This window comes from Mesoplodon mirus, assembly GCF_964341445.2.
Source record: "Mesoplodon mirus genome assembly, chromosome: 12".
Classification (NCBI taxonomy): domain Eukaryota; kingdom Metazoa; phylum Chordata; class Mammalia; order Artiodactyla; family Ziphiidae; genus Mesoplodon; species Mesoplodon mirus.
In genome coordinates, this window is record NC_138988.1 from 77,148,276 (window position 1) to 77,172,743 (window position 24,468).

General features: G+C 49.6%; 1 protein-coding gene across 2 annotated transcripts in view; it reads left to right on the plus strand.

The window, feature by feature from the left end:
• The window catches only part of RUNX2 (RUNX family transcription factor 2), a 359,184-nt gene that overhangs the window by 311,137 nt on the left and 23,579 nt on the right, over positions 1–24,468 (plus strand). The window contains exon 8 of one of the 2 annotated variants that reach the window (XM_082639498.1): positions 8,080–9,840. The exons of the other annotated variant lie outside the window; for it this stretch is intronic. Coding sequence (XP_082495624.1) covers positions 8,080–8,669 — 590 coding nt within the window. The 3' untranslated portion in view covers positions 8,670–9,840. Of the gene's footprint in view, positions 1–8,079; positions 9,841–24,468 lie in introns of those variants that run through there. 2 annotated transcript variants of the gene reach the window in all.

Here is a 24,468-nt window from a genome sequence, read left to right on the forward strand (position 1 = left end):
TAGGGTGTCCAGAAGAGGCCGCTGGAGAAGGTGACCTTGAGCAAAGGCTGAAGGTGGTGACAGACTGAGCCATGGGGATGTTCGTGGGGGGAAGCATGCCGGGCAGAGCAGCAAGTGCAAAGGCCGTGAGGTCGAAAGGTGTCTGATACCTTCAAGAAATGGTTGGGGCAGAGTGAACGAGGAAGGGGTGGGGCAGCTAGGGGCCGGGCTGAGGACCTGAGGCTCTTGAACTGAAACAATCCCCACTTTTTCTCGGTGGCCAGTGGTGCTAGTGAGAAAGGGGGACCCTGAGGAGCCAGCAGCTTGGCTGCGAAATGCTTGGAGGGTTGACATCACTTTGCTTCCGAAAGTAGAATGAGTCTAAAAGTGGATCTAAAAGCGTCAGACTCCAGACTTTCCTTTCTTCTAACCTATGTCCACAGTCTCAACAAAACTGTTTTAGAACTTTTCACCCTGCTGATTGAAAATGGAACAGTCTTTAATGATGCAGTAATGTTTAGGTCCAGATCTGGTTAAAGGGTCCTCATGCTTAGGGGAGACTTCGGGGTGTTTACATCTGATCTATAATGTTCTCAACAGTCATTTATTTACCAGTTTTTCTTATTCCTGTTTTACAAACCGTCCCAGAAAGTTCGTACATAGACCTTCCTTCAAGTGTATGGATAAAATTGTGAATTACTGTCACACCTCCCCCACCTGTTTTTTTTTTATTGTGGTAAAATATATACAGTGTACATTCACTATTTTACCCATTTTTAAGTGTACAGTTCTGTGGCCTTAAGTACCTTCCCATTATTGGGTAACCCTCCCCATCATCCATCTCCTGGAATGTCCTCATCCTCCCCAACTGGAAGTCTGCACTCATTAAACACTAACTTTCTACTCCTCCTCCCCTCAACCCTGGCAACCCCCATCCTCCTTTCTGCCTCTATGAATCTGACTGCCCCAGGAACCTCATCCAAGAGAAATCATATAATATTTTGTGTATCCGCTTTTGTGACTGGCTTGTTTCACTTAGCATAATGTGAAGCATTATCCGTGTAGCAAGTATCAAAATTTCCTTCCTTTTTAAGGTTGAGTGATGTTCCATTATATCAATATCACATTTTGTGTATCCAACCATCCATGGCCACGTGTGCTGCATCCACCTTTTGGCCAATGTGAATAATCCTGCCATGAGCATGGGCGGATAGACCCCTTCTGTCACTTCCTTTTCTCCCGTCTTTAAAAAGGACTCTTCGTGCAGGAGAACCTTTTGGCTGCTCAAATCAGTCTCTGGATGCCCTTCTGCCTTCCCAGCTGCTTTTTTACTAAGTTGATTGATGATGAACACCCCTTCTCATTAGCGCAGCCCTCAGCCACTAGGAAATTAGAGGCTTGGATAATCCACACGGAAGTAAAAGGGTGATGACTTTTCCCATGTCATCCTTGGGAAGTCACTAATGCTGCTGGAAGCAGAGACTAAGGATTTCCTCAGGGCTGGGCCTTCTGATCTTCAGAGGGTGGCTCCTCAGAGGCAGGGACTCCAGTGAATGGGCAATGTTCTGGGAGAGACCGCAGGCACATCCTGGCCAGGGCTACTGGGCATCTCTTCAGACGTCCTGGTCCATTGGCTGTAGCAGAGCCTGGATGAAGCCATAGCCATGGTTTCAGAGGCCCCTGGGCCAGCCCATTCTACTCAGTAGCTATAGACTGCACTGCTACTCTCCAACAGCTGGCCTAAACAGTACTTGCACTTGAACAAAAAAGATGCAAATTGCAAAAGAAATTTACATGACGCAAGTTCACACGCTTTCAAAATGGAGGAGGCCCAGATATGAGAGAGAATGGAATCAACATGAATGGCATGGGGGTCAGCCAGATACAGATCAGGTCTCGGTGGCTGTGGGCTTTGTCTAAGCTATGCAAATTCCGGGAGCCTCAGTTTCTCCGTTTGAAAATGGGAAGAAGGCCACTGTTGGGACTAAATAAGAAAACGTATGAAAGTTGCTTTGGTCGAATAACCCTAGCTGCATATTAGTGTTATCTTATAAAATGGGTGCTTTTGAAATATAAGATGCCTGGGCACCATCCCCAGAGATCGTGATTTAATTGGCTGGGGCAACTGTAGTGTTTATAAAGTTCCCCAAGGGATTTTAATGTGCAGTCAAGGTGACAAATCATCAGCCTAGAGTGTAGCAGACCCTCCACAAATGTTAGCTCTCCTTCTCATCCCTTGTCTCATCCCTGCAAACTCCAGAAAGCATGTGCCCTCCTTCACACACAATAGCCTTTGGCATTAGCTGCCTGGATTCCTATCCTGGCTCTGTGACAGTGAGCTGGGTACTTCACATAACAGAGCCTCAGTTTCCTACACAAGAAAATGGGATTAAAAACAGAATCCACATCATGGTCTTCCATGAAGATTAGAAGAGAGAATTTAGCATGTGGCTTGGAGATAGCACTCGGTCAATGTTGGCTGTTTTTAGGAGCAGTCAGTGTCAAGTCAGGAATCTCATGGTCTGTACTGCAGCTGGCCCTTTTCACCCCCTCCAGAGACACCAGCCCTTCTCTCCCCTGCCAGGCTGTCCTGCTCTGGCTCTCCTGCTGAGCCACGTTCCTGGGAGATGCCTGGGGAGAACTTGGGATCACATTGAGTCAGAGGTATTTGTAGGCGTGACTCACCAGGTCTTAAAACCAGAAGATTGCCCTGTGGGTCTCATGACGTTTCTGGAAAATAAAAGGAGTGAATATTATTGGGTTTAGTTCATCCGACACTCACCCTCCCTTTTGTGTGCCGGGGGTTCTGAAAGAAGCAGGCAGTGGCCCAGCCAAGTCTGAACCATCAAAGGCCAGGGCCTGGCTGCACTGCTGAGAGATGTTGCTTCTCCCCCAGACAGGTTTCATCCTTTTCCCACAGACTTCTGCTTCTCTGGTTCCCTGCCCAAAGCTACCCTGTTTCTCCTCCCTCCAGGCTCCTGGGAAAATGTTCCCACGGGCTGCCTCTGCTGAGGTGTGTCAGAGCTGAGCTATGCTGCATGGCTGGGTGTGGACTGGGAAGGGGCCACCCAGGCTCCAGAGCACAAGAAAGGGAAAGTTCCCCTTCTGCAGCCAGAATTTCTGGAACCTTGCACTGAAGCAGCAGCCAGGAGTGCACCCATTTCTCTGATGCCTTTTCCCCCACCTCCTGCATCCCTGCTGACAGTAAATCCTAATGTTTCTGGGTCCCAGCTGTCTCTAGAAGCTGTCTACTTCTCTGCATCTCTAGCTACCACCCTAGCAAAAGCCACTGTCATTTTGTAATTTCTCACCTGCAACGGCAACCTCCTAACTTGTGTCCCCGGCTTCTATTCTGTCTACTTCTTGCTCAATGCAGCCAGGTGAACTTTTCAAAATACAAAACTGATCATATCACACATACACACACATACAAACACACACACATATTTAAGGCATTTTCAAAGCTTTCCATCGCTCATAGAATAATGACAAACCCCCTTAATAAATTCCGCAAAGCCATGTTTATCAGGATTTGGATTGGCTGTGAGTGACAGAAAACCCAATTTAACAGGAGTTTGAATAGATAAGATTTTATTTTCTCATACAAAAAGGCTACAGTTGAGCCAGCTAGAATTTGTATAGCAGTTCCTTAAAATTCTCAGGGACTCAGTTCTCTGCTCTATAATCCTTAGCATGTGGTTTCTACCTCATGGTCCAAAGGGGCTGCTTGAGCACCAGCCATTGCAACCAAAACCCAGACACAGGAACAAAGAATTGTACATAGCACTTCTACTGACATTTTTCTGCCCAGAATTTAGTGACATGACTAGAGCTAGTTGGAAGAGAGGCTAGAAAATGTAATCTTTATTCTAAGTGGTCATGGACCAGCTGAAAAGGAGGAAGAAAATGGGTATTGAGCAATACTGGCAGTGTTTATCATACACTCCATCTCCTGACCCCTGCTCTCCTTTTTGAGCTTCATCTCACCTCACACTTCCTTCCCCTGGTTCTCTCCACTCCCAGCAAACTGGCTTTCTCTGGAAGTCCCACATATTTGCAGCACTCCCTTCTGCCTCAGGCCCTTGCTCATGCATCAACATTCTCCCCTCTTCCTACTTAACTACTCATCCTTACTCCACTCCAACAGCATTTCCTCAGGGAATCTTCCTTGATTAGGTCAAACCCTCCGTTTTCTTTTAGATGCTTATAGCATGTAGATTGTATCACTGTTGCAATTACACATTTGTTTATGCAATTATTTGATTATTTTCTGCCTCCACAGTGAGGTCAGGATTTAGGTCTGGCTTTGTACACTGTGGAGCATTCTGCTGGGCATATTATAGGTGCTCAATAAATATTTGTTGAATGACTTAATGAATAAATGTAGCTATTATCTTATATAAAAAAGAGGCTAAGACTCAGCAAACAATTTTCCTGGGCAAATGGTGGAGGGTGGCCAGGAGGGCTGGGGAGACACAGTAGAGCCAGGGGAGAGTTCTAAATGATTCATTCAAATCCAGTAAGCTTTTGGGTGTGGCAGAGGAAGCACTGACCTGGAACTCAGGAGCCCTGTCTTCTGGTCTCAGCTCAGCCACCAGTAGCTGGACCACTGCCTGGAGCCAGTGAGAATTGATCAGATGCTGGATATACTTTGAAGGCATAGGCTATAAGCACTGCTGGCGGATTGGACGTGGGGAGTAAGGGGAAGAGATGGGTCAAGGGTTTGTCCTGGGTGTTTGGCTAAACAAAGGGAAGGTCACTTACTGAGAAGGGGAAGGTAGCAAGAGGGGCAGGTTTTAGGGGATGATCTGAAGGGTTTATTTGCAAACGAATCGCAGGTTCCTGTAGCCAGCTGCACACTTCACCTCTTCCACAGGCGTCCCCCAGGGAAAGCCTAGGCCCAGGCAGGTGGGTTTAAGTGGTGGTGACAGGGAATGCCAAGTGGGTGTAAAAAAAGATAGAAAAGGTCAGCCGTTCAAGGTACATAGTTACCAGCCAAGCAATGATTCAGCCTGACTCAGCAATAGGATTTAACAGAAAGTACTCAGAAGACCTTGACTTACAGGCCTGGGAGGAAGCAGTCACTTTCTGCTAAAGGTCAGTGACAAGGGAAGGCATGTTCATGCATGGTCACTGCAGAAATCTTTGAAGTTTTAGTTTAAACAGCAATGAAGGGCTTTCCTCTTTAAGAAACCTTCAGGGCTTCCCTGGTGGCACAGTGGTTGAGAGTCTGCCTGCTAATGCAGGGGACACGGGTTCGAGCCCTGGTCTGGGAGGATCCCACATGCCGCGGAGCAACTAGGCCCATGAGCCACAACTACTGAGCCTGCGCGTCTGGAGCCTGTGCTCCGCAACAAGAGAGGCCGCGATAGTGAGAGGCCCGCGCACCGTGATGAAGAGTGGCCCCCGCTTGCCACAACTAGAGAAAGCCCTCGCACAGAAACGAAGATGCAACACAGCAAAAATAAATAAATTAATAAACTCCTACCCCCAACATCTTCTTAAAAAAAAAAAAAAAAAAGAAAAGAAACCTTCAGTCCTCCCTAAGCCAGTGCTCACTGGTTCAAGGCTTTGCTGGAAACCCATCAAACTAACAGCAGGATAGGCCACCTCTCTTATTCCTCTGATAGCTAGGCGAGGTCATCAGCATCATTACTATTACTATCTTCATGATCATATGAGGCTTCTAGGTTGTTCCTCTACCCCTGGTTACTCGAGTTTCTATGATTGTGAACCCTAAGCTTTATTGCCAACCTTGTATATTTGGTCTACACCTTTGCTCCGCAAGGTGTGGTCCCCAGACCAGCAGCATTCACATGACCTGGGAGCCGGCTAGAAATGTAGAGTCTCTGGCCCCAGTCCTGACCTGCCAAACCACAACCTGCCCTTTAACAATGTCCCAGGGGAATGGCCTGCACATGAAAATTCAGGAAACACTGCGCTAGAACATTTTGTGTACTTGCCTCTATCTCATTTTCCTGGTTAGACTTCTATTCGATTAAATATAACAGCCTTGGGCTTCCCTGGTGGCGCAGTGGTTGAGAGTCTACCTGCCGATGCAGGGGACTCCGGTTCGTGCACCGGTCCAGAAAGATCCCACATGCCGCGGAGCGGCTGGGCCCATGAGCCGTGACCGCGGAGCCTGCGCGTCCGGAGCCTGTGCTCTGCAACGGGAGAGGCCACAAGAGTGAGAGGCCTGCGTACCGCAAAAAAAAAAAAAAAAAAAAAAAAAAAAAATATATATATATATATATATATATATATATATAAACAGCCTCTTGTCTGCTATGTGTGAAGCTTATTAACATCGTTCTCAAGCAAAAGCAGAGCCAACAGTTTGTAGGGTTTCTCTTTGATTCTTTTCAACTCATGAGGGTTATGTGCCCAGAAGTGTCTGAGATTCGTGGTTAACAAAAGAAGAGCCTCACAGAAACCGGAGGAACTTAAGTTCTGGTGGAAGAGAGGCAGTTCTGTGAAAGCCAGTAGCAGAAAGTGCCCATGCAATCTCCATCAGAGGAGTTTTCAGGCACACGGGTGGCTGTCCTCAACTGCGGTCCCCGAGGAGCCACTGCTTCTCTGCTCCCATCAGACCAAATTCACAACCACACCGACTGGACATTGGAACATCTGGGACCAGTGAGTACTGCGAGAATGCGGTTGGGTTGAAGTCAGGATGAGGGAACAAGTTCTCGCCAGATGATTGCTCTGAGTCTCCGCAAGACTCAACTCCCAAATGAAGGAACAGCTCACCCAGGAGGGGCAGCGAGAACACACATGTTCACAAGCAACGGGGAACGTGTTTACTCACTGGCTCTGTCATCATGTCATTCTCCCACCCACATTCCCCCCCCCAAGATAACAGGCCGAGGTCATAGAGCAAGTTCTGCCTTTGAAAGGCTTGGAACCCCTCAAGGGCAGGGCATAAAGGTGGTCACCCGAACTGCCAATGAGGGGAGCCAAGAGCAGACACTCCAGCTGGAACTGGGAGCAAGCCTGCGGAGACCGGGCTCCAGTAAAACTCAGAACCGCTTCCAGGGTGAGCACGAGCCGTCTACCCAAAGGCGGGAACAGGGAGGCCGAAACAGCTGAGGTCATTGGCATTGAGGTGGATCCTTTGATCTGAGATTGGTACACCTTGCTGCCGTACCCAGTTGCAAAGAGCTGCTGCCCACTTTCTACGTGGGGACCCAGGGGATTAGGGGAGAACTCACAGCAGGAGGCTTATAGAGTCTTTGAGTGCGGCCCCCTGTGAACTTAGACCCGTGCTTCAAGTTGAAGACTTTTTTTTTTTTTTTTTTTTTTGCGGTATGCGGGCCTCTCACTGTCGTGGCCTCTCCCGTTGCGGAGCACAGGCTCCGGACGCGCAGGCTCAGAGGCCATGGCTCAGAGGCCATGGCCCATTGCCGCTCCGCAGCAAGTGGGATCTTCCCGGACCGGGGCACGAACCCGTGTCCCCCACATCGGCAGGCGGACTCTCAACCACTGCCCCACCAGGGAAGCCCCAAGCTGAAGACTTTTGAAGGCAGGTTGATCAGTCCTGGTTGGGACCCAGGGGTCACTGGGATAGGAAACCAAGTCCTCAAGGGGAGAAGGGTCTGGCCCAAGGTTCCATGGCATTTTCTGGCAGAGTGGGAAACAGCGCTGAGATCTGGCTCCTGGCCCCAAACTCTTTCAACTTCCTCCTGAGAGCCTGGCTTTGCTGGGACAGCGGAGAGAGCCCTCTGCTTAACACACTTCTGCTTCTGAGGAGGGTGGAGGGGTCCTCCTTTCACAGCCTTGACCTACTGTCCTTGGCAAGACTGCCTGCGAACAGGCTGCGACTTCCGCCCCCGCCTGGAACTCCCTCGCTGTCTTCCCAGCAGTGCCCCTCTCTAGACCTCAGTAGAGAGCCTTACCCACCAGGCTGCCTTGCTGGACTCCATGGTCTCCCCTGCCTATGGATTCCCGTGCTCCTGAGACCCACTCTTCCGTATCGGATCTAGGGGTAGGAAATAAGTTTCCACCTTCTAACTCAGTTCCTTTATACCTAGCATGGAGCCGGGCATACAGCTGGCACTCAATAAATGCCCGAGTGACCCTTTCTCGTTTCCTCCTTGACAGATTCAGAGCCCAGCACCTTGGACTCCCAGTCCTCGACCACCTTGTTCCTCTCCTCCGAGGAGCCAGGGCCCTCCACCACCGCCCTTCCTTCTCCCTCGTCGTCCTGCGAGCCCCAGGCGTTCTCCCCGGGGCCCTCCGTGCTACCCCCGCTGCTGCCGCCGCTTCCCGCCGCCCCTGCGCCTCCCGCCTCGGGCTCGGGCGCCCCCCGGCGCGCCGGCCTCTACTCGGTGGTCGCCTCCTCCCCGGAGGGAGCCCCGCGCCTCGTCGACTGGCTGCCCGGCTGCCCCTCGACCACCCCTCCCGGCGTCCGCGGGGATGAGCGTGATCGGCCGGCTACCTGCGCCCCGCGCCCGGGTGCAGCGGGCAGGGAGGAGGGCGCGGAGGACCCGGGCGCTTCCCCGCCGCCCTGCGCCCGGCCCGCCGCCGCCGCCGCCGCCACCGCGACCTTAGAAGCCAACGTCGGGGACATCCTGGTGGAGTTGCGGACGATGAATGGCCACCTGGACGTCATAGCGAGGGCCCTCACCAAACTGGCCTCGTCCCTGGGGCCACAGCCGCAGCCGCCGCCGGATGCCCCGGATGGCAACTGATGGAGCTGCCCCCGGACTGTGTATCCGAGCCGCGCAGTAAAGGGATCCAGAATGCACCAGGCATCCCTGCCTGTGTCACCCCTGAGCCTGGCAAACCCAGCAGAGGACGGAATTGCTCTGCTCAACCTACTTATGGGAACGAATGGACCTCCCCTCGCATTTCAATCTGATATGATGGTGTCTTCACACTCCCTGCCGTGCCAGGCTCTTTCTCAGCTCTCTCCCACCTGCCCCACTCCTGGGAGCTCTCCCGGCCCTTCAGATGTCCTTCTCTTGTTTTGGAGAAGGCCTTGAGCTCCTGGCAGGACAAGTGCCCGAAGATTGTGGTGGGACCCTGGGCAAGATGCTCAGAGAACCATCCTTTCCCGGCCCACATGGGTGACTTCTGAGTCCCGTGGAGGGAAGGCAAGTGAGAAGCATGTTACAAAAGCATTAGTTCAAGGGCAGCTCCAGTGTTCCTTTCTTGAGTCGTTGATGTGGTATCTGATCTCTGGTGACTTTTACACATTTCTTTAAAAAAATATTTTTGGGAAAAGAAGTTTATTTTTTCTCATTATAACCACATTTCAAGAGGTTTGGAAAATAGAGAAGTGAGAAAAACCTGATGTATTTGGAGAAGGGGGTTATTTAAGTCTTTCTTATGAATAAGAAAGTATTTTGTGTAATAAACAAGATTTTTATATGTACTTTCTGGGTGTTGGCCTTTCGGTGCCACATTTCTTCCTTCCCCTGCTCCTTCTGTTCTCAGTTACCTATCCCAGCCTTACTTTACTCCTTGAGTCTTATTTCAACTTTTCTCATGCTTGTGAAAAATAAGCTTTTAAAGATTGTCATGGTTCTTTCCTAAAGCTCCCAGACCTCCCTAAATTCGGTAAATCCACCCTTTTTCTCTGGATTGGAGCAGAAACCGATTCACTGGCCAACAAGGAGGAAGCCAGCACCCCTGGCCTTTCCTCCTAGATGCTGGTAACACCATCCTTCCCAGCTGTGACAAACAAACATGTCTCCAGACTTTGCCAGTGTCCCCTGGTGGAGACCTAGATGGAATTTCAGAAATCTGGAGGAACCTATGCCCTTCAGGATCTGACTTCCCATGAGGAAGAGGGCCCTTCTCGCCTTCCTGATTGAATTAGAATTTTAATTAAGTGTGCTCATTTGCCAGAAGCAAATTTACTGCTCTCTTTCCAGAAACAAACCAAGCCTTGGAAACCACATTGCACAGAGTAAAACCCCACCTCGAGCATTTGCAGGGCGCACAGCTGGTAAGCTGCCTGGTTTCTGCAGTTTCTGGCACCCCCAGAGCTTCTCAGACTTTGGCATGGAGAGCTTATGATGCAGGTTCTGCTTCGGCGGCTCCGGGGTGGGCCTGGGGCTCTGCATTTCAAATCAGCATCAGGGGATGCTGATGCCACTTGCCCAAGACGCATTTTGTGTAGTAGTGAGTAGGGGTTTGTCTGCTCTGGGATTCCTGCTAGTTGCATTGCCACTGTTCCCCAGAAACTGCTGTTTGTCTTTGCCCCTGCAGAGGCCTGGATTCCTCAACCTTTAAACTTTCAAAGCAGCTCGTTGGGGGACTTTTCTTTTTAAAGCCAGGGTCTATTAAGTCTAACCACCCACTTCTAAAAAAGCTTCAGTGGAGTTCAAACTAGTTCCAGCAAGCATTTATTGGATATCTACAATGCTGATGCCCTGGGGGACACAAAGATGAATAGAATAAAGGCCCTGCCTTCCAGGGGTTCCCAGCCCAGTGTCCCACAAAGAGAGGGATTATCAATCCCAGCATGTAAACAATTTGAAGCAGCAGGAAGTGGTGAGAAAGGCAGTCACAGGAGGCCAGACTTCTTGAGGTTTGACCTTGGGACAGTTATTTAATCCCTCTGAGCCTCAGTCTTCTGATCTGTGTCAAATGGGGCTGATGGCATCTGCCTATCAGAATCAGACATGGACACGATGGCAGCTTTGCACTCCTGAAAGTGCAGTCCAAATGCCTTTTTTTTTTTTTGTGGTACGCGGGCCTCTCACTGTTGTGGCCTCTCCCATTGTGGAGCACAGGCTCCAGACGCGCAGGCTCAGTGGCCATGGCTCACGGGCCCAGCTGCTCCGCGGCATGTGGGATCTTCCCAGACCGGGGCACGAACCCGTGTCTCCTGCATCGGCAGGCGGACTCTCCACCACTGCGCCACTAGGGAAGCCCCCAAATGCCTTTTTATGGTCAGCGGGCATTTTTACCTCCTCTCTCCTGGGTCCTAAGTCAGGAGGCCCCGGGTGGAGTGAGAATCACACACTCAGGTCTGAGTTGCCTTCCGGCTCTGAGGGACTAACCCCTTCACTTTTTCAGGAAGAGAATCTATGGCCCAAAGGGACCAGCCTTTGTTCTGCTCTTTAGAGGAAGAAGCAGCTAAACTGGAATGCCAGTGCCACACCTGAGGGCATCAGCTTCTGGTTTTTACTCATTTGAACAGTCTTTTGTTTTCATTTTAACTGACTTCTTTTGTGTGAGATTAAAAACAGCAACAAAAACCGAAATCTTTCAAGAACAAAGAGGGGCTGGTATATAAATCCTAAATTTAGATACAGGGACTGAATCATTTGATCAGAATCCCCATATATATTTATATATTTATATTTCTATGTATGAGATTGAGATTGAGGATATCAGAGGAAGGAACCGACATAACACTGATTCCATCTGGGCAGACCAGAGAAAAGTCTGAGCTCCCGTCCTGGGTGAGTGGGGCCTCAGAGACTGGGCCTGGTTTAGGGTTTTTGAAGATGGGGCTGAATGAAGGAGGTTAGAGGTTAGGATGGCCTTCATCTTGCAGAAGGTACAGCCAGGGGAAATTTGACAGTTTCTGGGGTGGGGGATGGGGGGTGGGATGGAACTGGGTTCAAACAAAATATCAGTTTGAAGATGCTGGACAGAAAAAAGGAAATCTAGTTTTGTAGATTTTTTTTTTTTTTTTTTTTTTTTGCCACACGGCTTGCAGGATCTTAGTTCCCCAACCAGGGACTGAAACCAGGCCCTTGGCAGTGAAAGTGTGGAGTCCTAACCACTGGACCACCAGGGAATTCCCTAGTCTTGTAGATTCTAGATTGAAACTTCCCTCCGATATCTGTCCTGATACCTGTTTTTCCCAAGGCTTAGGGTGTCGTTCAGATGGGCATATCATGAGACAAGCACACGATGGTTCAAGGTGGCAAGCTGAAGGCAAGCATAAGACCTATGGCGGAGGAGAGCAGGCTTCAGCCAAGGAAGGATTTACCAGCAGTTACCGGACTCAACTGTGTGAGGTAGTGAGGGCCCTGTTGTAGGAGGGCACCAAGCAGAGACTGGATGGGGAGCAGCTGGTGCTTCAGCAGAAGGGTTTCTCTACTTGGTGGGGCAGTGATTTAAGGACTCTTTCACTCTAACTTTGAAGTAATTCTTGGCTCTTCCCTATCTCTCATGCCTATATCCAATCCAAAAGCACATCACATTGGTTCTACCTTCTAGAGAGTTCCATGATCCAGCCACTTCTCACCACCTCCATTGTTACTACCTGGTCCAAACCACTCTATCCTTTCTCACCTGAGTTATTCCAATTGGCTCCTAAATGGGCTCCCTGCTCCCTCTCCATTCTCACAGAGCAGCCAGGGTGGTCTTTTAAAAATATTTCTGACTAGGTTATTCTTCTGCACAAGACTCTCAGTGGCTTTCATCTCACTCAGAGTAAGAGCCAAAGTTTTACATAATCTGGTCTCCTGTTACCTGCCTGACCTCATCTCTTATGGCTCTCCTGCTCTCTGGTCACCCACGCCTCCTTGCTGCCTCTCCCGTGTACCAGGCACATTCCTATCTCAGGGCCTTTGCACTGCCTATTTCTTCAGCCTGGACCACTCTTTCCCAGATATATCACATGGCTTGCTCCCTCACCTCCTTCAGGTCGTGGCTCAAGCATCACTATCCTTTTAAAAGTTGTAATCCGCTCCCTAACCATCAGCCTCCACTCCCTAGACGCATTTCTTTTTCTCCTTTCTTGCTTTTTTGCCTCGCACTAATATCCACCTTACCCAGTATATGTCTTACTTTATTTTTTGTTCTTAGAATGTCAGCTTCCCGTGAGGGAAGAAATTTTTGTCTGTTTTGTTCACTGCTGTCTTCCCAGCACACTGCCTTTAAAAAAACAAAGTGTTTTGTAAAAGGGACCTGTCAATTGTTGTAACAATTCAGACAACACAGAGGAGAACAAAGAAGAATATAAAACTCACCCCAAATTCCACCCCCAAGAGATAACTGCTGTCAGTATTCTGGCAACTACTATATGAAACATCTGTGTTTCAATAGAAACACATACATGTGTGTCCAATTCTACAGATGGACAGTATGTCTGCTGCTCTGTAGCCTGTTTTGTTTGTTAACTTGATAATAGATGATGAAAGTCTTTCTATTTAAAAAATAGACGTTATATATGAAGCAAGATTTACTTAGCCCGTTTTCTATTTGTGCTTCCAGATTTTTCACAATCGTAAGCAGTCCTGTAATGACCGTGTCTGGGGATACATGTTTTGTCTCTTCTGTGACTATGTTGTTCATGTAAATTCCCGGAGGTGTAATTGTGGAGTCAAAGGCATACGTTCCTACTTCTTGCTTTAGGCTGTTGCTGTGGCTTCATCAAAGTTCCAAAAGGGGAAGTGAGTGGATGGCAGGAGGAACACGGGGACCTTGGGGTGGTTCCATCCAGGAAACTGGAAAAAGGGGGAAATAGAAACAAGTCTGCCTTCTGAAGGCTGAACTTTAAAGTCAGCATGTGGGGGGCCAGACAGAGGTGTGCCACCACCCTGAAGATGTGAATCTTGGATGGTCACTCGACCAGTGAGTTAGTCTGGGTCTGGTCAGGAAACAGAGGCCATCTGGGTTCTGCACACAGAGGGGACTCATTCAGGAATCGGGAGCAAGGGTGTTGGAAGGCTGGAGGAGTGTGGAGGGGAAGGTGGGTACCCCAAGAGGAGTGACTGCGGGAAAGCGCTACCAGCCCTGGGCTGGAGATGCCAAGGGGGACTCAGGACCAGTGTGATGCCAAGGTCTCGGCGGTAGAGCTGAGCTGCTTCAGCAGGAACCCAGGAGCGACCCTGCCACCATCATCCTCGGCTGTCACTAGTGCTGTCGCTACTGCCTGACACCCGCCACCGGGGGCCATGGGGGAGGAAGGGAGAGAGTTGCTTCCCCCCACCTCCCGCCTTCCCTGTCAGCGCCTCCTCTTCCCGGAACCTAGCTGGGGGCCCACTGGAGGGAGTCTGGGAGGTGCAGTTTGTGGGGCTTCAGCCCTTGTGACACAGGGCAGAGCAAAGAAGAGCAGGAATGCAGCTGACAACAAATAAGCAAGTGACAGTCCCAGCAGGAACTCGCGGCAAAGTAGTGGTGTATCTGAAGAAAGCAGCTCTCTATCCGAGAGTGGAAAGGATCGGCCATGGGCACACCCAAGAGCAGGCACCAGGGAGACCACGTGGGCAGTGCCTGTGCCAGCAGATGAGTGCTTACTTGACCCTCTGGACCCTGCCAAGACCTCACAGAAGGCACCCTGGGTCTCTTATCTGAGGCCACTCAACTGGCTAGAGTGTGGCAATGAGATACTGTCCCCAGGAGATGGCCTCGCTGCCAGGTGCAGACGGGCTGGGTTTCTGAGCCTTCTTGGTGGGCTGTTAGGCTCTGGACAATTGTAGGTTAACTGGTGTGTGCTGCACTCTGGGAGCAGGAAGCCAACCCTGGACTTGCCCTTGGCCATCTTCCTTTATCTAAAGGACGTCCGCACTAACACTGACCGGGCTCCTATCAGGTGTTGGGCCCTGTGCTGTGTGCTATGTACAGGACTGGGTTTACTTCTCACAGCATCCCTGTAAGCAAAGTTGGGAGCTAGCTCCTATAAAGCCCATTTCATTGATCAGGAAACTGAGGCGAAAGGGGGTCATGTGACTTGCTCATGGTTGCATAGCTGGTAACCGACAGAGCCTGGATCTGTCTGTCTCCAAGGCCCTGGCTGTGCCACACCTGGGGCTGCCTCTTAAACTGGACTTTCTCTTTTCAGAAGTAGGTCAAGGACCCAGGACTGTTGAACTGCCTTTGGCTGATGATTCTTCCCCAGGGTGGCAGCAGAATTGCTCTCTGGAAGTAGCAGGTCCCTGAAGAACCAGAAAAGGTCAGCAAACTGGAACAATAAACAGGGCACCGCCCACCCCCCGGGCCACAGTACCAATGACATCATGTGTACTGGGCATGGAGAGGCAGAGGAGATACTGGAGGATGAGACAAGGCACAGGAAAGAGCGGATGAGGACAGGCCAGGAGGGTTGTGCCGCCTCGGCGGCTCTGAAATACTGATAACCTTCGGGCCCTTTAAGGTCGATGTCCTTAGCCACATGACACGTACAAGGGGACTTGGCCATAACTGTATTGTGTTTCCTTCACTCCTTACCCCCTCGGGCCACCTGGCTTCCAACAACCAACTCTGTGTAGGGAGCCAGAAAATGCAAGGATTTCTGCAGGTCACTGTGGCACCTGCACCAGGATCCCAAGTCCCAGGGGGCATTTGCTAAGCCTCCTATAAAGCAAGGGCCCCAGCAAGCAGCAAGCAAGCTGACTCTAACCTTGACTTTCATGGATGAGGTTGGCTGGGGGTGGGTACCGGCAGCTCAAACCATTTCCATAAAACGAACGTGCAAAGCCTCTGATGAGGGGCCACCAGGGGCATCACCCAAGGCTCTGTGCTCCAGCTGCTTCCTCCAAAATGCACCAAGGGCTGGGTCTCTTGCCCTTGTGCTCTCTGGAGGGCACTGACTCTGGCCCAGCCATCTCTTCTGGAGCAGGCATTTCCTCCCATTTGCCCCATCCCCATGGGGCCTGGCAGCGTTGAGGCACGGAGCTGGTGCTCAGAAATGTTGACCGAGGGAGCAGTCCCCGGGCATCCAGTCTGGCAGCGGTGGGTGCCACCTCCTGCATCCTGAGGGCTGCCTGGACCGCCTGGATGGAGATGAAGACCTGTTGGCTGGCCAGTCTGGTGCTGGCCCGGGAGGGAAGGTCATGACGACCTGCCTCCGCTGCAGCTTCCAGGCCTCGCCTTTGCTTGTTTTCTGGGAGCCTCGGTGTCTGCCCACAATGGCATGGCTCATTCAACTGCCTGGATTCTTGGCATGGTGCGTGGGCCGCATGGCTCTTTTCCGTGGTGAGCATGGCAGGGAAGGCTGGCACTCCCGGGGAGAGCATTCCTTCAGGGTCTCCCCAGGCCGGGCTTGTGCCAGGGGGCTCCGCTCCCAAAGTGGGGTGTTCCGATGGGGGATGGTCTCCTTAAGCCACCTCAAAGTTAGCTGGGCTTTGTGCTGGAGTGAACGGATCTAACAGATTTTACCCATTCCTTTCTCTTGCATCCCACTTGGTTCCCAGAAGCGTTTGAGATGACCAAATGGAATATCGCACTTGGGAGGGAGGTCAGACGGCATCTGGCCTGTCACTGTGCAGATGGTACAGGAAGCGTCACAAAGGTCGAGTGACTTGCTCAGGGGTGGCAGGCAGAGCAGATGTCTCCTGAGTCCTGCATTCTTTCAACGGCCACTCTTCCGGGCTCCCCAGAGTGAAGCTTTCCATTGCTGGGAGCTGTCAGTCCGCCTCCTCCAGCACAGAGTGGGTGCACCTACACTCAGCACACACGTGTACACACACGGAGGATGCATGAGCATTTTATTTTTGTGGTACGCGGGCCTCTCACTGTTGTGGCCTCTCCCGTGTGGAGCACAGGCTCCGGACGCGCAGGCTCAGCGGCCATGGCTCACGGGCCCAGCCGCTCTGCGGCATGTGGGATCTTCCCGGACCGGGGCACGAACCCGTGTCCCCTGCATCGGCAGGCAGACTCTCAACCACTGCGCCACCAGGGAAGCCCTGCATTAACATTTTTAAATGAAAACAACGTTTTTTAGTTTTCTAAACCAGGGGTCAGGCAACCCTGGCCCATAACCTGTTCTTGTTTAGCTTGGGAACTGAGAATGATTTTTACATTTTCGAATCCTGCACAAAGAAGAAGAATATGTGACAGAGACCGTATGTGACCGGCAAAGCCAAGAATATTTACTATCTGACTGTTTGCAGAAAATAAAAGTTTGCTGATTCCTGGTCTGGACAATCCATTTAACTGCTCATCCAAGGATGGTAAATGATCTTCCCAGGATGCTAAAAACTCCCTTTATAGGTCGATCTGGTCATCTTTATAGGGCTTGGACTCTGAAATTTAGAATTTTCAGCTTCTCTCTTCATCCCTCAGAGGCTGGTGCCTTCTCTGAGTGGTGTCTTGCTGTTGCTAGATTTTTCTCTTCTAAGGGCAAACCATGCAGTGACCCCCTTGTCTGGAGACTTCCAATGGTGTATTAGGGGGTCAAGGCTGGCAATTGACTACTGGGACCCACTGTGGGGTTGCTGCCGGAGGCATCCTCAGAATGACCAGGCTGGGAATGACCCACGGGTGGTGGCTGAGAACAGAAAACTGCCCAGAGGGTGACAAGGAAAATGTCTTTCCCATCAAAGAGAAACACAGAAATGCATGCTCTCTGAATAGCTGTATTTCCTCTTCACCATGGCAGGCAGGCTTCTCCACGAGTTCCTGTCTCTCCAGGCCACTCATTTCTTTATAGTTGCTGAAGCAGAATAACCACAAGTCGAACCGGAAGCAGACGATAACCTGTTGAACTCTGCATGGCCTTGGCTGGGCACACATTCAAATCCTGCCCTGGCCTGCGCAGCTGCGAGGTCTCCAGCCAGTACCCAGCGGTGTCTGCAGCTCCAGGCTCGGGCTAGTAACTTCCACAATCAGAGAGAGACCTGGGGGGCGGGGTTGGCGCGGGGGAGGAGAGTGACAGGCAAACGGAACCAGGAACGTTCCCAACTGTCGGAGCCGTTCACGGTCATTACAGATTTACGGGCAGGCACTTTGGAGTTCAAATATGAGATGACACCAGAAGCCTTTAATGTACAGGGGAGCTTTAAGCATGATCTGGGAGCAGAAGATGGTCTGTGAACACCCCTCTCTGAGATCTTAGAAGTTCTGTTCTATTGACTCCAGGCTGGGCTGCAGCCCCGGTGCACTTCATGGGCTCATAAATATAACATTATTGGACCGAAAAACCAATCCTTCTCCAACAGATTAGGCCCAGATTGGTCAACCCATAAATCAATGCTGAATAAGAACTATAAAGTTGTGAATCAATGTGTCCCAGATCTCCAAACTGGAATGAAAAAGTTGGAATAAAATAGCTGGAGTTCTTCCAAGATCCTTCTTTTCATCCCCTCCTCCCACCAGCTCCATATCCTAGTACGTTAATTTTAAAAGGGTTGTTTTTTTTTTTTTTTTTTTTTTTGGCTGCTTGGCCTGGCTGTCGGCAGCATTTCAGGGCAGGAAATTTCGGTCTAGAAGGGAGGCTGGGGAAACAGAGGCCGTCCTGTTGTGTTCCTGGTCAAGACTGATCTGCAGTTCCATGGTGTCTCCCTGGCCGGGGTCTCCACCTGTGGCTGAGAGGTGACGGTGTTTATCATCTGTGGCATGGAGGCAGGAAGGGAACAAGATGCCCCATGGGTCACTGGCACATAGTGGGTGATCAGGTCATGTTTGGTCAATGACTGGATGTTTAGATCTAATTCATTCAAGGGCTCTGAGCCCCGACATTGAATTACTAAATATAATCATCTGCGCTCCTTTTAGAACTGTACATCTGGTTCAGAAATGCCATCTGGCTCTCCCTGTAGGAAGTGGTCACCCTTTTGGATCTGGGAGCTGAGGCTGTCTGCTGTGAATGCTGCCCACACATATGCAGAGAGAATTCTGTCTCGGTTCCTCTGGAGTTCTAAAGCAAAGTTTGTTTTCCGAACCTCCCCCTCTCTTTGATGTCTCCACCTGGGGGACACACCACACAGCCCCTTCTGCCCTCCTAAGGGCTTACTGTAAGGGGTCTGCTCTACTGGGCTGGGGCCTCTTACTCTTCTCCAGTCATGCCAATGTCTAGCTTGCCTGCCATCTTCTCCCCTCTGGGGAGGACACGTACGTGGTACCATACACATCCCTTGAAGTGATGGCCTCCAGGTTTTCCCCAAACACAGACTCCAAGGGCTGGAAGGGACCTCAGTCCCACCTTGCTTCATCTGCTTGTTTGGGGAAACTGAGACCCAGAGAGGGGTACTCACTTATCTAAAGTAGAACTCAGGCCTCTTGCAACCCAGTCCGCTTCATCCTAGTGCAAGCCTTATGCTGACTACGTTCTTGTCCTTCTCCCTGAGGGGAAAGAAAGTCCTTGTCACGTTCTCCTGAAAGCACCGTGTCTGTACAATTGGCCGTTTCCTTTGGCCAGTTTCATTTCTCCCATGTTTTCCTCTGTCCTTGCTGTGACTTACAAGATCATGAGCAGACAACCCCAAGGCCTCAGAGGAGAAATTCTCTCCTCCAGTGTGTGCCCCTAGGAGCAATGGAGCCAGACAACAGCGCTCTTTGACGAACGAGCTCCATTTTGGTGTTTTACCACCAGGGGCCACAGAAACCTTGCAGGATGTGTCCAGGGAAATGGATTTTGTAGGGTTAGCTAAATCTGTACCACCCATTGCACAATAGCAGCTCTGTGCAGAAAGGCAGCTCTGAAGCAGGTTTAGTTTTCCATCAGTTCCAAGTTTAGGTGAAGAGCCAAGTTCAGGTGAAGGGCCATTTCTGCAGCTAAAGGATTTGTATTTCCCCTTCTTACCCTGATGCCGCCTTTGTCATCCTGGCTCTTCCACCCCTCATACATTCTGACATTCTCTCTCTACTTCCTGGGAAGACATTTAACTCCCCAAGTGAGCTCTAGGAAATAAAGTGATTGTGCTGCTTGGATGTACTCTTCTATCAGCAGACCTGTGAATGAGTGCGAATGTGATGAACACTACTGCCTAGAGAATACTTTTTAGCCACTTAATTCCACTTTTAACCCCTAGGTGTGAGGGCCCATGGCCCATGGAGGGGGATGGGGAAGACTGTAAAAATGATCCTAATTCTTCATCCTTCCTGTATCCATGCCTTTGCCATATAACTTTGCATTGACCTCCAAGGCTACATCTGGGCTTAGTCATGAACTTGTTTTGGCCAACAGGATAAAGTGGAAGTGATGTGCATTGGCTCCAAACCTAGATCCCAAGAGGCCTTGCATGTTTCCTCTTGCTCTCTTGTGCCTCTCATTGCCATGGAAACATGCTCAAGCTAACCTGTTGGAGGAGGAGACACTGAGGAGCAGAGCCAGATCATCCCACTTGTGTCAGCTGAGGCCAGTCTAGATCAGCCAACAGTCAGCCAACTCCCAGACACATGAGTTAGCCCAGCCTAGATTAGCAGGGCCTCTTAGCTGACCCCCAGCTGACCCTAGATGTTTATTCTTGCATGTCACTGAGACTTAGTGATGGCAAGGCAGTGAGACAGGCTGGGACCTGGGACTCTTTACTGCAGTGCTTGAACCTAGATAAACATCTCCTTGAGCAACAGAATACAAATAAAGGACTAAAAATTAATGCAGGTATGCACAGGTGGGGCAAATTATGAACAATAAGATACAAAAAGTCCCAAACCCAGCTGCCACTTCTGAGGTGCCAGGAGCAAAAGTAGGGTACTGAGCATCGTCCCTGCACACAGCACCACCAAAGGGGTGGGCCGACCACCTAAGCTACCCCTCTGGCCCGACCCACTGATCCACCCCTACCCTCACCCCATTTAAGGGACCAGCTCGCCCCCCGACAAGTAGCGAGCAAGGGTACTTTCTACTTGTTTTTCCTCCCTTGTGCTGCAGCACAAGCCCCAATAAAACCTTGCCTAGGGCTTCCCTGGTGGCGCAGTGGTTAAGAATCCGCCTGCCAACGCAGGGGATACGGGTTCCAGCCCTGGTCCAGGAAGATCCCACATGGCGCCACGACTACTGAGCCTGCGCTCTACAGCCCGCAAGCCACAACTACTGAGCCCACGTGCCACAGTTACTGAAGCCTGTGTGCCTAGGGCCCATGCTCCGCAACAAGAGAAGCCACCGCAATGAGAAGCCCATGCACCTCAATGAAGAGTAGCCCCCGCTCGCTGCAACTAGAGAAAGCCCGTGCGCAGCAATGGAGGCACAACGCAGCCGAAAACAAACAAACAAACAAACAAATGTACAAATTTATAAACAAAACAAAACAAAATAAAAACCTTCCCTGAATTCCTCATCTGGCCTCTTATCCATTACTATTGATTAAGGAGTCCAAGGACCCTGGTCAGTAGCAGTAGCATTACTGTGGATGTAGATGATTGAGGTGGGGATTTACCCCTTAGACTTTTTTTTTTTTTTTTTTTTTTTTTTGCAGTACGCGGGCCTCTCACTGTTGTGGCCTCTCCCGTTGCGGAGCACAGGCTCCGGATGCGCAGGCTCAGCGGCCATGGCTCACGGGCCCAGACGCTCCGTGGCACGTGGGATCTTCCCACACTGGGGCACAAACCCGTGTCCCCTGCATTGGCAGGCGGACTCTCAACCACTGCACCACCAGGGAAGCCCCCTACCCCGTAGACTTTTTATCACTCCTTTATCCCTTGTGTCAATCAGCTGGTCACAGACACCATCTAGTCTACACTGCTAGGTGTCTACCCAATATCCGTTCCTCCTTTCTTCCTTACTATCAGAACTATGTGCCTAGCTAAAAACCTACATTCCTCAGCTTCCCTGCAGAAAGCAGTTGTCATGTGACACTCCTTTGGCCAATGAGAAACAAATGAAACATTGAGTGGCACTCCTTGAAGGGGTGGTGGGGACCCCCTTTGTCCTACTCCTTCTTCCTGCCTGGAGTGAGAATGTGATGCTGAGGTGAGAGCACAATACAGGAATGGCTGCGGGAGAAAACAGAAAGGGCCTGGGTCTCTGAGAGTATGGCCCCAGGACTAATGCTGAGAAAGCCTTCTTTGTGGACTTCTAGTTACATGAGGAAAAATGAGACTTCTAAGTTATTAATGTCCCTGTTTCTCAGGCTTCTCTTACTTGTAACTTACTATAAGTTTTTTAAGAATTGAAGTATAGTTGATTTACAATATGGGGCTACTTTCAGGTGTACAGCAAAATGATTCCGTTTTGTATATAGGTATATATATATGTATATATATATATATATATATATATATATATATATCAGATTATTTTCCATTGTAGGTTATTACAAGATATTGAATCTGTAATTCTCAGTAGCACACTCTAGCACCCACTTTGTCCTCATTTGAAGAAAGTGCTTAGAACAAATGAGTGAAAGTACATTCCAAAGACATATCACAACAAGGACATACTGTATAGCACAGGGAACTATATTCAATATCTTGTAATAACATATAGTGTAAAAGAATCTGAAAAAGAATATATATGTATACATCTGAATCACTTTGAGGGTAAGGAAACTGAGGTTCTGAAAAGTTGAGCAAACTAGCTCATACAGCTAGTGAGCAGCAAAGCTTAGATTTGGATCCAGCCTTGCCTGATTCTAAGGTCTTTGTACTTTGTCCTGCATTTTTCTTAACAGTGAATTCATTGTCATTAGTGCAGAAGTAGCAGAGATAGTGGTATTCACCAATTAGTTCATGGGTTGCCCTAAATTTCTCACTCTCGCTTCCAGTTACATGGGGGCCACGTGATTGGTTTCTGACAATAGGATGTGGGCAGAAGTGATGTACAACCACCCAGAGCATGACCTTTGATAACATCCTGGATGGGTCACCATCCATCTCTTCCTCTTCCACAATACAGGAAGCCAGATGTTGAGGTGTTAGCATCTCAAGATGGAGGCAGCCTAGATCCCTGAATCACTGCGTGGAGGAACGTTGCCCTCAGGATCCACCCAATCCGCATTTAAATTTAACTAAACAAGAAATGACTCTTTGTTGTATTCTTGGAGCATAGTGTCACTTAACCTAACTAATATAGCAGAAATGAACAGAAATTTTTCATATATTTCTTTTATATAATTGTTTATACTGCAAAAAATATTTTCTTGATCCTCCTAACCTTGCAAGATAAACAGGTTATTCGAAGCCCCATATTATAGGCTAGGAAACTGAGGCTTAGAGAAGTGAAATGATCTGCTCAGGACCACAGAGTTGGTAGGTGGTCAAAACAATGTTAGGGGCTTTGTATTTTTCCCGCAGTCTGCAATTTTATAACTTCCAAGCCTGATGTTACAAAAGCAAGCAGTAACCTCAGAGGCAATGAGGGTCCCCTGTATAGAGTTCTGCAGATTAAATTAAACACCTTGAAGGACTAAAAGCCTAGGTAGCCAGTCCAGACAGGTGTAGTACATTCCAATGGTTCATATTCTTAAGTCAACAAGCTGCAGGCGTCCCGTGGCTGCTCGGACTCCTGGGTGGTCCTGGAGGGAGATTCCAAGCCCAGCCCTCAAGGAACCCCGTGTGCAGATCCCTGATCTGAATCACAGGTCTTGAATGAAAGACAAAACTTTGCACTCTCTGAGTGAAAACCCTCACTGTCTCCAGGAGGATTGGGGGCCTGAATTTCCTTCCTCATTCCCACTCAACAATCACCATTTTATTCTTTAGAAAATTCTTCCCAGGATACAAAACACTCCATTATCTCATTGAATTCTCACAAAACATGGTCATGCTTTTTTGTGGGGAAACTCAGAAAGGTTGATCTGTTCTAAGTTAATGATGGGGTTCTGCCTCTGAGAATAAACTCTGACATTTATTGAGCACATACAATGTGTAGGATCTCACTCGACCCTATAGAAGTCCTCCAAGGTTGGTATTTCTGTGACTGTTCTACCAGGAGGAATCTGAAGAATGAGAGATGGAAAGCTTGCTCAAGGACACTTGGCTAAGAAGGTTCCCAGTGGGAATCCATAAAGCCCATGGAGGAGTCCTCAACTGAGACAAAAAGAGAAGAGATGGAGGGTAAAAACACTCAACTCTCCCATCCTGTACAAATACCCAATAACTTCTGGTAACTCTATCAGGCATCATCAACTGAACACTTTAAAAAAATCTATTGTAGTCTTTGATCTTTCCTCCTCTCAACAATTTTATGTGGTCCCTTTTACAGGAACTAGAGTTTCCATTTAGTTGACCTCCAATAACCTCTTTATACTACGAAGAGCGGGGGGACCACCTCTTGGCTTTGTAAACATGGATCTTGTCCACGTTCAGTCCCTTTCGCTGACTAAATTCTCCAAATCCTTTCCTCTCTCTCTAGGTCAAGCTCCTGGGATTCTGCTCACATAGACCTGATAAGCTGTCAGTAGCTTGAAAGTGACAAGGATCTAAGTCACCTCTACTTATGGTTATTTGGCTCCCTCCATTCCTTGCTGTAGCGAGTCCTCATTTAGCACTTTCCCCTGTGAAGCTCAGGCTATTGTGACAGGGACCATCCTCAAGCCAAGGGTCTCTGGGCAGGGCCTCCAGCTGTCCAATTCCAGGGCACTATTCACTTTGCACTCTGTGTAGATGTCCTCTTGGAGTTGGACACTGAGGTAAGACTATGGCCCTATTCTTGACTGATGCATTCATTCATTCGGAAATAATTTTAAGCACTGGCTATGTCTCAGACATTCTATTGGCCTCTGAGGTTGGAGAGGTGAATAAGGTACAGATCTGTCCTGGTTGAAGGTGACAGACCATCCACACTCGAGCCACTTTAGAAACCTGAGAGTCTCCCTCTCCTTTGCCTCCACACTGCAATCAAACACGGAGTCTTATCCATTTTACCTTCGAAACATTCATCATACTCATCTCTACTTCTGCATCCCATCCAAGACTCCC